At 37.3% G+C, this 15989-nt stretch overlaps 1 protein-coding gene across 10 annotated transcripts in view; it reads right to left on the reverse strand.

The window, feature by feature from the left end:
* Positions 1 to 15989, reverse strand: part of LOC103564643 (regulator of G-protein signaling 22-like) — a 165397-nt gene that overhangs the window by 82571 nt on the left and 66837 nt on the right. For 4 of the 10 annotated variants that reach the window (XM_070631856.1, XM_070631853.1, XM_070631850.1 and 1 more), the window contains 3 exons: positions 14271 to 14456; positions 6649 to 6823; positions 2001 to 2134 (listed from right to left, as the gene is read on the reverse strand). In XM_070631856.1, coding sequence (XP_070487957.1) covers positions 2001 to 2134; positions 6649 to 6823; positions 14271 to 14456 — 495 coding nt within the window. The remainder of the gene's footprint in view (positions 1 to 2000; positions 2135 to 6648; positions 6824 to 14270; positions 14457 to 15989) is intronic. The other 6 variants (XM_070631854.1, XM_070631852.1, XM_070631858.1 and 3 more) reach the window with 2 other exon arrangements.

Consider the following 15989-nt stretch of genomic DNA (forward strand, 5'->3'; position numbering starts at 1 on the left):
TCCCTCAATAGAGTACAAATATGTTTGGTATAAAATGAAAGACAATCAGATATAAGAGGAGACAAGACAACAAGAAACAACAGAAAAAATAGATTATTGTGTATCTATTACTATAGTACATTACTGCTATGAAAAATCTAAGACATATTAAAAAAAGGGACAGAATAAGTTCATAGCATGCCACTATTTTTGAACTATATGTATATTTCCAATTTTGAAAATAATTTTAATAAATAACACAAAAAACTCTCTAGATGTTCTCTACTGCATAGCGAATAATCTCCAAATACCATAATGTGACACAAAAAATTTTACTATCTGAACCTCATAATGTTTTAGCCTGTATCTTGCCTTTTCACTGTAATACACTATACTCTAGCCATAACATAAACATGAAAACCTGGTGTAGTTTTAAAAATTCAACTTTTCTCTCAACTCATACCTATATGTCTTTTCATTTCTTTCATCACCTGAAAACTCAGAATAATGCCTTCTTCATGGGGATGCAGTAAGAACTGATAAAATGCAAGCAAATATCTACACTAAAGCTCATTAACTGCTACTTTTGGAAATGGCAGACAAGGTGATTTAGACGAACTCTTCCACTGAAGACAAGTAGGTAAGCAAAAAAAAATTAATCTGCTAGAAGGAATAAAGTGCTAACAATGTAGTTACAAGAATTATTGGGGCAAAACTCAGAGGATAAAAATTCCCAGAGGTGAGGATCCTGGGGAGATGTCAGAGGAGGAAGTACCAGGAACCTGTCTCCCCACCTAGACAACAATTGCAGCGGCAGAACCCGGTGTAACTGTTACAGAACTCTGGAGTCTACTTAAGGCTTTCAGCTTCAGGGGAAGCCTTGGACAGTAAATTGTGGTTAATTTTGGTCAATTAGAACTCTTAGCACAGTAGCAGCTACCCATCCCCCACCCCTAGTGCAGTGGCAGACAGCGGGTATGTGTTCCAGGAGCATTTTGCACACAGCATGCGAGAACCGGGGTGAGCAAAAAGGACCTTGTTCTCCAAATATCAGGGATCTGTGCTCTGATCTCTGATGGCTGCTTCAGATCACAGAGGTGCAAACAAAGAGGCAGGTGGCTATTGTTGTAGCACCTCCCCATCTTGTTGCACCGGTCTCCCTCAGCCTGAGTGATTTCCAGGGAATTTAAAGAGAAGTGCCCTTTTTAGCCATCCCTTCATTCCCCGCCCCCCCCCCCCCCCCCCCCCGCTTTTAGAACCCAGACATTAAAGGCTAGGAATTCAAAAGAATTACATATACAGGGAAAAATTAGAAAATGACCACACATACCCAGGGAAAGGCACATGCTAGAAAAGACCTGAGAAGGTTGTAAGTTCACACCTCAGGCTGATCTAGAAACAGCCTACAACAATCAAAAAATCAAAAGTAATAAATAAAAAATGGTGAATTTCATATTGTGTGAATTTTATCTCAATAAAAAAAGAAGGAAAGCGAAGTAATAAATTATTAAGCAAAGAATTATTTACCAGCAGACCCTACACCAAAGTTAATACAAAAGTATATTTTTTCAGGCTGAAGCAAAATAATCCCATTTGAAAAAAAGAACAATGAAAAGGGTAAATAAACGGGCAAATCTAAATGAATAAAGTAATATATTAACTAATAACAATATTCTTGAGAGTATCATGAGTTCTCAAATCTCAAATTTGAGAAATACTGAATTATTGAACAGGGCCAAGTAAGAAGTGGAGGGTAATTTCAGAGAAGTCTTTTGATGGCACAGCTCATGAGAAGCTGGAGATCAAAGGCACCACTTCTCTAAAATTACTAATCTCAGGAGTTCTAACACTAATTTAGAGTATGCATAGGAAATATAATCCTCTAATACATATCACTGAAATAGAAGAACTCATTTAAAAAAAATCAGAGTATTACTTTTCAATTTCTATTTAATTTTTAAATTCTTCAAAAATCTTACCACGGGCAGAAAAGCACTTGGCGCATAAAAAGCTGCACCTACCCTTTCTCAATCACATCATCCTTAGAAGAAAATGGATACAAAGACTCGCTCTTCCAAGGTCTTTGATTTGCTGTTTTCACTTTAGGTGGCTTCTTAGGTGATTTAGGAGATTGTAATAAACTGGATTCTTCTTTCTAAAAAGTGGTAAGATGAACAAAGTGAAAAATGAGCAATTAAAAAAAACAACAGAGTAAAGCATAGCTCTGCACATATACCTCAAATTTGTTTTGATCCCTAGAAAATTTTTTCCCTCACTCTACCACCTACTATGCTTCCCACTAGACTAAAAGTATTCTGCTTCCCAAACACCCACTTTTATGCAACCAGCAGGCTGAAACCCCTACAGATATTTAGACTATAAGGAAAGAAAGACAGAAGGCTTGTCTATCCTTACTCACTCATTGCGAAAGAAGACTTTTTCCTGGAGGAAGAACTTTGCAAAATTTTTCTTTATTCTGTAACTGAATAGGTTTTAGTGCTAGTGCTCGTGAATGTGGTAGGGTGGGGAATAGATGGTGTCAGGGTGCGTAAAGGAAGGCAGGATACCATTGGTCCACAATAGAGACCTATATCTTAACAGAACTTTCCTTCCATTTTTGGACATTTTTATTTTCATAGTTATTATTCCCATTCTTAAATGTCCTTTTTGGTAAAAGTTAACTATTTAAATCCAGAATATGAGATGCTACATGCATGAATAAAAAAAGTATAAACACCTAAATGTTCAAATGGAGGAGAAAGAAACAATTATCTGAGAATTGGATATACACAAATGTAGCATTATATAATAATTAAAAGTAAGGATTATGAAAATTATAACACACGGGAAAATGTTGTTGAAGATATTAAAAGAAATAACCAGAATACAAAAGTATAAGTGCATCAAAACTAAAAATTCACGATGAGCCTAAGACAAAATACATTAATAGTTGTCTAGAAGTACATGAGCTCAGAAGTGATTTGTCTCTTCAGTTCCCAAATTTACAGTAGTTTTATTATTTTTATAACTTGAAAAACAAACATAAACATTTCTTATATGTCAACTTCTATTAGAACATATGTTGCTGGAGAGCAAGGAATATATTTGTGATGTTTTATTAACTAGAACAAACAATAAAATCGTATATACACTTTAGATGCCTAACTATTAATATATTTTTAAGAATTCCATAACCAAAATTAATTACTTAAGTACGTTTTACTATAACTTCCTAAGTATCAATGCTTACATCTGTTTTAGTAATTCAGAACACAGCATGACATTAAACGACACTCAGTAAATGAGTGGTAACACACACGGGGGCTGAGCTTATTAAAAATGTATCATACAAAAGTAATCAAATTTGTAGAAACAGAAAGTAGAATGGTAGTTACCAGGGGCTGTGAGAGGGAGGCAAGGGGAGCTGTTTAATGGGTATGTAGTTTCAAATGTGCAAGATAAAAAGATCTGGAGCTCTGTTTCACAACAATGCAAACATCCTTACCACTAAAGTGAACACTTGAAAACAGTTGAGATAGTAACTTTTATGTTAGGTGTTTTTTACCACAATAAAACGTTCTCTTAAAATAAAAATATTTTAAGTATATTTTACAGAGAAAGGCCTAAGTTAGAATTTTTGAGCTTTCTGGCTTGGGTGAAAGCTGGAAGAGTTGCCAAAAAATAACTGATGGGTAAAAAAACTGACAAAAGGGCACTGGAATTCGGTTGAGGGTGGGGGCGGGGGTGGGGGTGGGGCGCATGTAAAGGAACTGTTCTACAACCATGATTGTCACAGCGGCTACACAATGTGCACATTTGTCAACATTCACACAGAACTGTGCATTAACAAGGGTGAATTTTACTGTATATAAATTATACCTTAATTTTAAAATAGGAAAAATAAAGAAAACAGAACTGAGTTCCATTCCTTAGAGTGTTCTCTACCAAAGAAAAACCGAGTGAGAGCACAATGAGTTATCCAACTAGAAAACATGAATGACAACATATAGTAATGACACTCAGGAAGCCAAAGGAAGACAACAGATGAGAAGTCATAATTACGTATATAAGACTTTTTCACGCAAGCCAATCTCTCCCCACTCCTTTGGCATTGATCTCTTATTCAAGTTCATTTCATTATCCATGCCACTTACTTTGTCTCCTCCCTTAACTCTCAAATGTTGTACAAAGTTCTTTGTACAAATATTTACGTTATCACATGACGTGTTCCCTACACTACACCTCTAAGATGTGTATTAACTTGGTGACAGGATTACTAAGTCACATTGGCTAATGGGGAAGATTCGATTTATCAGTGGAGTGGCAAACGAAAAGGCCACGAGGTGCAAAGGAGGTCAAGAAAAGGTCAAGGGGCTGGCCCAATGGTGCAGCAGTTAAGTGCACACGTTCCACTTTTTGGTGGCCCAGGGTTTGCCAGTTCGGATCCCAGGTGGGGACATGGCACCGCTTGGCACGCCATGCTGTGGTAAGCATCCCACATATAAAGTAGAGGAAGATGGGCATGGATGTTAGCTCAGGGCCAGTCTTCCTGAGCAAAAGGAGGAGGATTGGCAGCAGTTAGCTCAGGGCTAATCTTCCTCAAAAAGAAAAAAAAGAAAAGAAAAGGTTTACACAACAGCCAAGACATGGAAGCAACCTAGGTGCCCATCAAGGGACGAATGGATAAAGAAGATGTGGTATTTATACACGATGGACTACTACTCAGCCATAAGAAATGACAAAATCCGGTCATTTGTGACAACATGGATGGACCTTGAGGGTATTACGCTGAGTGAAATAAGTCAGAGGGAGAAAGTCAAATACCATATGATCTCACTCATAAGTAAAAGATAAAAACGACAAAAAAAACCCACATAGCACTGGAGATTGGACTGGTGGTTACCTTTGAGGAAGGGGGGAGGGGGGAGGGCAAAAGGGTAATTAGGCTCACATGTGAGGGGATGGACTATAATTAGTGTTCCGGTGGTGAACATGATGTAATGTATACAGAATTCAAAATATGATGTACATCCAAAAAAAATTAAAATTAAAAAAAAAAGAAAAGAAAAGGTCAAAACAATGGATAATAAACCATTAGTGCACCAAAGTGACACTAACTCAAAGTGTGGTCCCCAGACGAGCAGCAAGAGCATCACCTGGGAGAGAGCTTGTTAGAAATGCAAATCTTCTAACTCCACATCCCAGATCTACTGAATCTTGATCTTCAAGTGGAGCCCAGGAATCTGTTTTAACAAGCTCTTTGGGTGACTCTTATGGATGCTGAAGCTTGAGAACCACCAGCCTATAGCAGTGCTTCGCATACAAATCACCCAGGAATCTTATTAAAATGTAGGTTCTAAATGTGACTCTCATGTTCAGGCAGGTTGAGAACCTTGGTTCTAAGGCAACCCCCTGATTTTACAGAGTGACTCTGACCCATTCCAGATCAATTAAATCAGAATCTCTGAAGGTGGGACCCAGGCATTGGTATGTTTTAAAAGCTCTCTATGTGACTCTAATAACTATCTAGGGTTAAGAAACCACTGACAGAGAACAAGCGTAAAGTCCCTCCAGCTCTAAAACACTACTTGTAGAAGTAAAACTTTAGAAACTTTATTATAGATCTTCCTGCCTTTTAAAATTAGAGATCCTGAGGAAAAAGTAATCTTTCTTGAACGGGTTGTATGTGACTATGGCCAATAACACAACATTCTGTAACATCTTTAAAGTCTACTGAGATTAATAAGGCTCTTTACTTCTGAAATGCAGGTCTTAGCTACATTTACTGTATGGCAAGTATGTACGGTTATTTACTTCTCTATAGTTGGTTAACGTTTCTTCTCTTTTTAGACTTTTTTCCCTTAACTTTTTGTACTATTTTATTCTTCCCCATGGTGAAAGAATGCTCATTACTTCTAATTTTGCTGTTGCTACTTCTCACTCAGTCATTCCAATTATATTTATTAAGCAACTATTATGTGCCAGGCACTGTTCTGGGCACTGGAGATAAGCAGTTAATAAAGAAAAGTCCCTTATATTCTAGTAGCAGGTGAAAGACAATAAACATAAATCACATGGCCATAAATACAGTAAAGCAGAACAGAGGGCTTAGATAGTGATGGAGGGTATCTGTGTTAGTCTACACAAGTGTGCTTCTATAGCAGAGTCAAGGATAGCCTCTCTGAATAAGTGAAACTTGAGCAGACACCTAAAGTGAGTGAGTGAGGGGGGAAAGACATGTGGATATCTGGAGGAAGAGTGCTCCAAGTGAAGGGAACAGCAATTGCAGTGCTCCCAGGTTTTCGCTTGAGGCCAGTGCAGGGGAGTGTAGTTGAGTTAGAGAAGAGTGGTAGGAAATGAGGTCAGGAGGTTAACAGGGGTGTGTACAGCTGTGTAAAGACCTTGGATTTTATTCTGAGTGAGAGAGGAGGCCACTAGAAGACTCTGAGCAGTTGAGTGACATCATCATGCATTTTTAAAGGATCACTTTGGCTGCTTGATGGAGAACAGACTATAGGTTTTCTTATTTCCTAATTGTTGCAGCATGTGCATTAACAACAACAACAAAAAAGCTTATGATGAAACTTAAGTATTAGTATACAAAAACCCAAGCATGGATATTTTAATATCAACTTAAAAAAGAGATCAAAGTATCAATGTACATCCTACCTGCATCTCAGACATCTGTGGAATGCAAGATTTAGGTCTTAATGGCAAGAGGGTTGCCATTTGTGGAAAAGGGTCAACATCCTTCCTTGGTTTCTCTTGACGGAGGTGCCAGAATTTCAGTTCAGCAATAGCATGTTTTGCTGAGGATGAATGAGTAACACAGAATCTTGGTGCCCTGGTGAAAGGAAAAACAAATTTAAGATTAAACTAGACAACAAGCCTCAAAAATCAAAAGCCTACAAAATGTATAATATCCAAGCTCACGACTATCAGTCTTGTGATACCCCTTCTCTAATAATTTCTACTTCTTTTCCTGCTGCCTAATCTTAAAAAAATATTTTTCTAAAGGGGCTGGCCCCGTGGCTGAGTGGTTAAAGTTCGCGCGCTCCACTGCAGGCGGCCCAGTGTTTCCTTGGTTCGAATCCTGGGCGCAGACATGGCACTGCTCATCAAACCACGCTGAGGCAGCGTCCCACATGCCACAACAAGGACCCACAATGAAGAATATATACAATTATGTACCGGGGTGGGGGGGAGTTGGGGAGAAAAAGGAAAAAATAAAATCTTAAAAAAAAAATTTTCTATGATACATTAACAGCCTGAAATCACATTCACTCATATAAAGAGGCAATATATGTCAGGAAAAAACAATTAATAAAGTTACATTCAAATTATTATCTGCTTGATAAGAAAAAGAAATCTATAATCTATTCAATGAATGAATTTTTGAAAATCACTTACGGATTCTAGTAAAATGAACATAAAATGCATCTGTGATCATTTTAAGGCAGTCTAGTATTTATCTATGAAACCAAATAAAAACTGGTAGATAAAATTAAAATTTTAAAATATATAAATATTTTTATAATGCTTAAATATACTACTAATGTGGATTATGATTCATATAATCTATTTTCAAGCCTTAAATTTGAAGGTAGCAATTAATTTCAGAACAGTTTATAAAAATGAAAACCAACACTACTGCCAGAAACAGAAAAAAAATGTTTGGCACAATGTCAAGGCCACAGTTAATTGGATGAAATCCTGGTAATTAGTCTGTGGGCTAACTCTTTATTGGCTATAGAGTTAACTCCAGCTGTCAGGGCCTGCTGCTAATTGCTGCTTGGACCAGGTTCTCCTCCTGATGCCTCAGCCCAAAGACTAATTCCCACTCCATATTTCAGTTCCTAGTAGAAAACTGCCTCCTTTTAAAATAGGAAGAGGGTAGACATCTCCCTGATGTGAACAAAGGTTGGGGATGGAAGAGAATCCAAAGTCCATAACAGTTTAGGGTCAGAAAGCACTCTATATAGATCTAGATGGCCATTCTACACCATATTTCAGAATCTTTATTTGCAGTCTTGGAAATATCCAAAATTACCTCTTATTTGCATGTCAGCCAGTAAGTGGGCATATTTACAAGATACTTATCAAATAAATCATACATGTGTTGGCCAGGAAATCTAGGTGTCTCAATTTTCCGATTCTCCTTTTTACAGAATATTCATATGACCCCATAATTCCCTCCTGCCCCTATCATTTTAATCTTGCATTCTTATTTCATTTATTGTATTAATTTTTTTATTGTCTACTACGTAAATTCATCAACTATTGTGGAATAAATTTCACAGTCAATCCTAAACTGGTATTATTTTTCATGCTTCCATCACATAAGTTCTAATGTACACTGATTGTACACTTTTTAATTCTCAAGCTCTAGAGAGTGGGAGAAGATATTTGTCACATACTACCACTAAAGGAACTGTATCCAATATACATGTATGTATGTACGTGTGTGTATATATATGCATATGTGTGTCTGTGTGTATCTCCCAATAGAAAAATAGGCCAAAGATTAACAGGAATTCATGAAAGTTGAAATCCAAATGACCAATAAACATTGAAAAAATTATCAATCTCACTAGTAATCAAGGAAATGCAAGTTAAAACCACAAGACACTGACGACACACCAAATATAAAGGCAAAAATTTTAAAGTCTGACAATATTAAATGTTACCATGGATTTGTAGCAATAGATACTCTGATATTCCGTTGGTGGGAGCATGAATTGATATGACTACTTTGGAAAAATGGATATATGTACAAGAATGTACATTACAGCATTACCTGTAATTGTGAAAAGCAGGAAACAACCCAAATGTTAAAAAAATGGCAAACAAATTATGGTATATTCATGCATCGGCATACCATATACAGCAATGAAAATTAATAAAACTCAAGAACAAGGGGCTGGCCCTGTGGCCGAGCGGTTAAGTTCACGCGCTCCGCTGCAGCGGCCCAGGGTTTTGCTGGTTTGGATCCTGGGCGCGGACATGGCACTGCTCATCAGGCCACTTTGAGGCGGCGTCCCACATGCCACAACTAGAAGGACCTGCAACTAAGATATACAACTATGTACTGGGGGGGATTTGGGGAGATAAGGCAGAAAAAAAAAACAAAACTCAAGAGCAATTACAGATGAATCTCACAAATATAATGTTGATAGAAGACACAAAAGAATGCATACAACCTGATTCCATTCGCATGAAGTTGCAGAACAGGCAGATGAAAGTATATATTTAGGGATTTATTTGGATACATGGTTGGTAAACTATAAAGAAAAACAAGAGGAGGGGACGGCCTGGTGGCATAGCAGTTAAGTTCATGGGCTTTGCTTCGGTGGCCCGGGGTTTGCTGGCTCAGATCCCAGGCATATGCATCATGTATCAAGCCATGCTGTGGCAGGTTTTGCATATATAAAGTAGAGGAAGACAGGCATGGATGTTGGCTCAGGGTCAATCTTCCTCAAAAGAAAAAGACAGGGATGGGGAGGGGAAGAGAGAGAGAGAGAAAGAAAGAAAAGCAAGATGATAATCACAAAAGTCAGGACTGTGGTTAGCTCTGAGGGTGAGTGAGGAATGCTGTGATCAGGAAGGGACCTTCAGGGGTCTTGGTGATGTTCTATTTCCCAATCCATGTGATAGTTACAAAGTGATAATATTCATTAAACTATTTATGTTTCGGTTTGAATTTTAAACAGTACATAGGATTTAGCTAGATCAAGAAAAAAATGGAAGAGAAGATTCTGGGAAAATGGCAATGTCAGCAATATTGTTTTTCTACCTCTCAGAATCCCTCCATAAAAAATGGACAGGACAGCGGCCGGCCCCATGGCCGAGTGGTTAAGTTCACATGCTCTGCTTCAGCTGCCCGGGGTTTCACCAGTTTGGATCCTGGGCATGGACATGGCACTGCTCATCAGGCCATGCTGAGGCGGCGTCCCACATAGCACAACCAGAAGGACCACAACTACAATATACAACTATGTACTTGGGGGCTTTGGGGACAAGCAGAAGAAGAAAAAAAGAAGATTGGCAACAGATGTTAGCTCAGGTACCAATCTTTAAAAAAAAAATGGACAGGACAACTAGATAGCAAAACCAAAAACTCACGGACATCTACAACAAAATGTTAATGTGAGAAGGTATCCCCACATACACCAAAATACGAGCAGGTGGGTACAGACTACTATCAGCCGTAAGACCTGCATGGTATTAGTGAGTAGATGAAAGGAAGAAGGAAGAGTCTGATGGACCTGAGAATGAATGGAGGAGCACCAAAATGGCCAGAGAAGAACAGCAGGCCAATCTGAGATTAGCAGCTGAGACTGAAAGGGCTTTTGCCCTCTCTGATACTGAGCGAGTACACACAAAATTCAATCATGTTTTTATTTACCAACAATGAAGAACTGGAAAGCTAAATTTTAAAAATATGAACTGTGATGTATGAAACAATTGGGACACATTATGCATTATGCTTCAAAGGCATTATGCTGACCAACAGAAGTCAGTCTCTAAAGGTTACATACTCATGACTTCATTTATATGACATTCTCAAAAAGACAAAACTACAGTGACAAAGAATGGATCAGTGGTTGCCAGGGGTTAGGAATGGAGGAAGAGTGTAATGGGTAGTATGAGAGTATTTTGGGGTGACAGAATTGTTTGTATCCTGATTGTTGTGGTGGTTATATGAATCCATACAATTTAACTTTACTATATGTTAGTGTAAAACATAGAAAAGAAGGAAAGAGGAAGAATAGCCTTTTCAATAAATGAGGATAAGCAACTAGATATCCATAAGCAAGAAAAAAAGAAAAAGAAACCAAAACAACTGAACCTTGACTTAAACCTCACATCTTATGCAAAAATTAACTCTAAATGCACCACGGACTTAAATGTAAAACATAAAATTGCAAGTCTTTTAGAAAAACATAGAATATCTTCAGAATCTAGAACTAGGCAAAGAGTTCTTCAGTTTGACACCAAAAGCATAATCCATTAAAGAAGTTGAAAATTGGACCTCTTCAAAATTTTAAAATCTTGCTCTATGAAGGACTCTCTTTTTATTGGTCTTTCAGATACAGTTATATTTATTCTTAATAGTAGGTGCAGGCAGTAATATTTGATGTAGGAAAGTTTGCATTAGTTGAATCAACTTGGCCGAAGAGCTATTTGCCCCTACCCTAGTGAAATGTTTGGAGCAAAACTTATCTGGAACCATTCATTTAGAGACAGTCTGCAATACACCACCCTCCCAGGGAAAATCCCACATGTGATTAACTTCAGAATTTCTCCTGAAAGTTCTTTTCTTTCTTGCCCTCATGAACTTCTGTTGTTTGGTTTGACCTTTCTTTTCTTTTCCCCAGTGAATTACTCTCCATAATTGAGTATGGTAACTTGAGTTTCTGAAAGCTGCATTTTCCATTTCCACCTCCAATTCCAGTCCATTCACCACAGGGTTCACTCTGCTTCCACATTTGTAACTTTCTTCCACATTGATGAGAATTCTGGATCCCAATATCCACAATATCTTTACTTACTTGCTTAATTGAAATTATTGGTTTATTATAAAAGGATATAACTCAGGAACAGCCAGGTGGAAGAGATGTATAGTGCAAGGTAAGCGGGAAGGGGTGTGGAGATTCCATGCTCTCTGAGTGTGCCACTCTCCCCAAATCTCCCTATGCTGACCAACCTGGAAGCTCTGGAAGACCCTTTTAAGAAGGAAAGCTCATCTTTGAAAAGACAAGCTAAAGACTTGGAGAAAATATTTGCAAACTCCATTATCTGACTAATGATTAGTATTTAGAATACAAAAATAACTCTAAAACTCAACAATAAGAAAGAAAACAATCCAATTAGAAAATGGATAAAATAGATAAATATTTCACTGAAGAGAATATTCAAATGGCAAATAAGCAAATGAAAAGAGGTTCAGCATCACTAACCATTGGAAAATTGCAAAGTAAAATCACAATGAGATATCACTACACACTTATCAGAATGGCTAAAATAGAAAATTGTGACAACACCAAACAATAGCAAGGATGCAAAGAAACTGGACCATTCATGTACTGCTGGTGGGAATGTAAAATGATACATTAACTCTGGAAAATAGTTTGGCAGTTTCTTTTAAAACTGAAAACAGACTCACTATATGACCCACTAATCTCACTCTTGGATATTTACTCCAGAGAAACGAAGGCTTATGCTCATGCAGAAACCTGTATATGAATGTTTATAGCAGTTTTATTAGTAAGAGCAAAAAACTGGAAACAACTCTAATGTCCTCCAATGGGTAAATGGATGTATAATATCTATACAATAGAATACTATTCAGCAACGAAATAAAAGTATTGATACACACAACAATTTGGATGGATCTCAAGGGAATTATGCTAAATGAAAAAAGATAATCCCAAAGATTATACAAATTGTATTATTTCATTTATATAATATTAGTTTATATTAGTGGTTTCCAGGAGTTAGATGGGGGTAGAGCGGGAGGGAGGGAGGTGGGTGTGATTATAAGAGAGCAGTACAAGGGATGCTTGTGATAATGTAACTGTTCTGTATCTTGACTGTAGTGATGAATGCATGAATCTCTAACGTGCTATGTGGCTGACCCCGTGGCTGAGTGGTTAAGTTCGCGAGCTCTGCTTCAGCAGCCCAGGTTTCGCCAGTTCGACTCCTGGGCGCGGACATGGCACGGCTCATCAAGCCATGCTGAGGTGGCATCCCACATGCCACAACTAGAAGGACCCATGACTAAAAAAAAATACACAACTATGTACTGGGGGGCTTTGACAGAAAAAGGAAAAATAAAAATAATGCGATAAAATTGCATTGAACTAACTATACACATAGACATAAATAAGTGCATGTAAAACTGGTAAAATATGAAAAAGATTGATGAGTTGTGCCAATTTCCTCATTGTGAAACTATACTAATTATGCAAGATGTTACCATTGGGGGAAAGTGGATGAAAGATATACAAAATCTCTTTGTATTATTTCTTACAACTGCATATAAATCTACAATTATCTCAAAACAAAATGTTAAATTAAAAAAAGGAAAGCTTCTACTATATTAGTAATGTTTTATTAAGTTGGGTGGTGTGTACATAGGTGTCCACTGTAGTATAATTTATACCTTTCTGTATGTCTTAAATATTTAAGAATAGAAGTTTTTAAAGAAAGAAAGAGAAAAACAACATTCTCTCTCAATATGGAAAAGTACAAAGCATACAAGTAATCTGGAACACCTAGATGAGAGATGATGCCAGAGAATTGGGCAAGGGACAAATCATGACGACCTTATTTGCTAACTTAAGGAATCTGAACTTTACACTGAAAACTTTGGGGTAATAGTGAAAGATTTGAAGCAGAGAAGTGACATACTCAGATCCACCAGAGCCAGAGTGGACAGCTCACTGATCCGCAAATGACATGCATTTTTCCTACTATGTCCATTCTCTTTTCCTTGCTTAGAGTCTCTCGACTCCCAGGTGAAATACTACTTCTTCTCTGTATCTGTGCATTCACCATACTTTTTTTTATTATACTCATTTCATATATATGCTCCTCCCACTAGACTATAATCACTAGATTTGACCATGTTTTACTCTTACATCCTTAGCATAACACTTGGCCTATAGTAACTGCTCAAAAACGTTTGAGAGGGGCCAGCCCCAGGGCCGAGTGGTTAAGTTCATGAGTTTCGCTTCAGCAGCCCAGGGTTTTGCTGGTTCAGATTCCCGGACATGGACATGGCATCGCTTGCTCATCAGACCATGCTGAGGCAGCGTCCCACATGCCACAACTAGAGGAACCCACAACTGAAATGTACAACTATGTACTGGGGGGATTTGGGGAGAAAAAGCAGAAAAAAAAAAGATTGGCAACAGTTATTAGCTCAGCTGTCAATCTTTAAAAAAAAAGTTTTAGATAATAAATCTGTAACCCTAGCTACATGTACACACATGCAGACACACACACATCAATTTGATGAGATACCAACCATAAGAAAGTCAGATGTAGAAGGATGGGATCACAAAGTTAAAATGGAGCTTAAGTACTGTCCAGCTTTATCATGGATTTTAAGTCCCCTAAACATACAAATTATCTAAAGGATAAGTACTTTAATGAGGGCCAAACATATAATAATCTTATCATTTTAAATTTCCATAAATTATATATCCACAAGATAAAAAGTATAACTTGTAACTACCCTAAGAAAAGTGAAAACAAATACCTTTGATTAACATTATTTTTCTTACCAATACAGAAGTAAGGGTTTTAAAACCTCAGTCTGAATATTTTTTAAGTGTTTTTCATTCCACTGAGATCCATCTAGCAGTTTCAATTTTGATAAGATTTCTGCAGAAAGGTAGTAATCTCCACTGCTCACTAGATAGCATTTTTTCATTTTCTCAAGATGTCTGAAATAAAACACATACACACATCTACACACACATTGATACAATATTCAACTAGCCAAATATTTTCACTTCTAAAATGTTTCAGACAAGTAATGAACTATCTCAAAAGCAACACTGAATTACAGGGGTACCAACGTGGAGATAAAAGTGTTTCTCACAGTTATGGGAAAGGGAAGGGTATTTTTGGTAGGTTGAACAACAGCTTCGCAAAGATGTCTATGTCTTAATCCCCAGAACCTGTGAATGCTACTTTACATGGTAGAAGGGATTCTGCAGATCCCTTCAGATGTCATCAGGATTTTAAGAAGACTATCCTGGATCTTCTAGGTGATCCTAACATAATCACAAGAGTCCTTCGAAGAGGGAGATGGGAGAGTCAGAGTCATAGAGAAAAGATGTGAGGATAGAAGCAGAGGTCAGAGAAGAGAAGATGTTATGCTCTTGGATTTGAAGAGGGAGGAAGGGGTCGCCAACCAAGGAAAGTAGGTGGCCTCCAGAAGCTAGAAAAGGCAAGGAAATGGATTCTCCCCTAGAGCCTCCAGAGGCAATGTACACCTGCATACTCATTTTAGACTTGTAACCTTCTAATTGTAAGATAATAAATTTGTGTTGCTTTAAGCCTCTAAATTTGTGGTACTTTGTTACAGCAACAATAGAAACTAATACTGTATTGATCCTGAAGAACCTATGTAGGTTATTTGCAGATAACTTCCCTAATATGTCTTGAAAAGGGGTAGTGGTGTTCCACGCCATGATTAATCAGGCCATGTTTCATAATCACCCCTTTGGTAATCCCTGCTTTTATAACTGTGAACAACAATGAGCTCTATGATCTGAAAGCCACTGAAATAATTGGAATAATCCAGTCACTAGACCATACGCAGTCAACCTCTTGATGGGAATTGCAATCTACTATAGTTGATCTGCTTCAAAGCAGATCAAGAGAATACAGACACAAGAAGGACTTTCCTAAAGCAAGGTCTTTTTAAGGTTCTTAAGACTTACAGTAATCTAAAACATATGGAGTGGCCAAAAAGAGACACGTAACCAATCAGACCTCTAAGAGGCTCTCGAGGGTATCCAGTGTGATATCTAGTGGATATCTCATTCAGATATGAATGTCTGAGTGGCATCCAACTAAAGATCGTGGAATTTGTTAACCGAGCAAACTGGTAGGAACAGCAGGCCCTTACACTGGCATAAGGTATCTTTTATATAAGGTAGCTTATGCCAGTATGGGTATACAATTGATAAATTATTTTTTTCTATAAAAATACATCACTAGAGTGTTATAAAAATAAAATAGAATAATTAATTTGAGAGCAAGTTTAAAATCTATGGGAAGAAACATTATGCAAACCCGAATAATTGCTACTATTAGTATCTGAAAGCTATGAAATCATAGAAGCAATGAAATCAATATTATAATAAAATAAATTTTACTGTTATTCATTCCTCTAAAAGTATACATTTTTATATTTATTTCAGGCTTTCTGCCTGGGCTGAAATGACCCAAACTAATATTCCATAATTTGTTTTTAAAACTATTGAAAAATA

This window comes from Equus przewalskii, chromosome 8, assembly GCF_037783145.1.
Source record: "Equus przewalskii isolate Varuska chromosome 8, EquPr2, whole genome shotgun sequence".
Classification (NCBI taxonomy): Eukaryota; Metazoa; Chordata; class Mammalia; order Perissodactyla; family Equidae; genus Equus; species Equus przewalskii.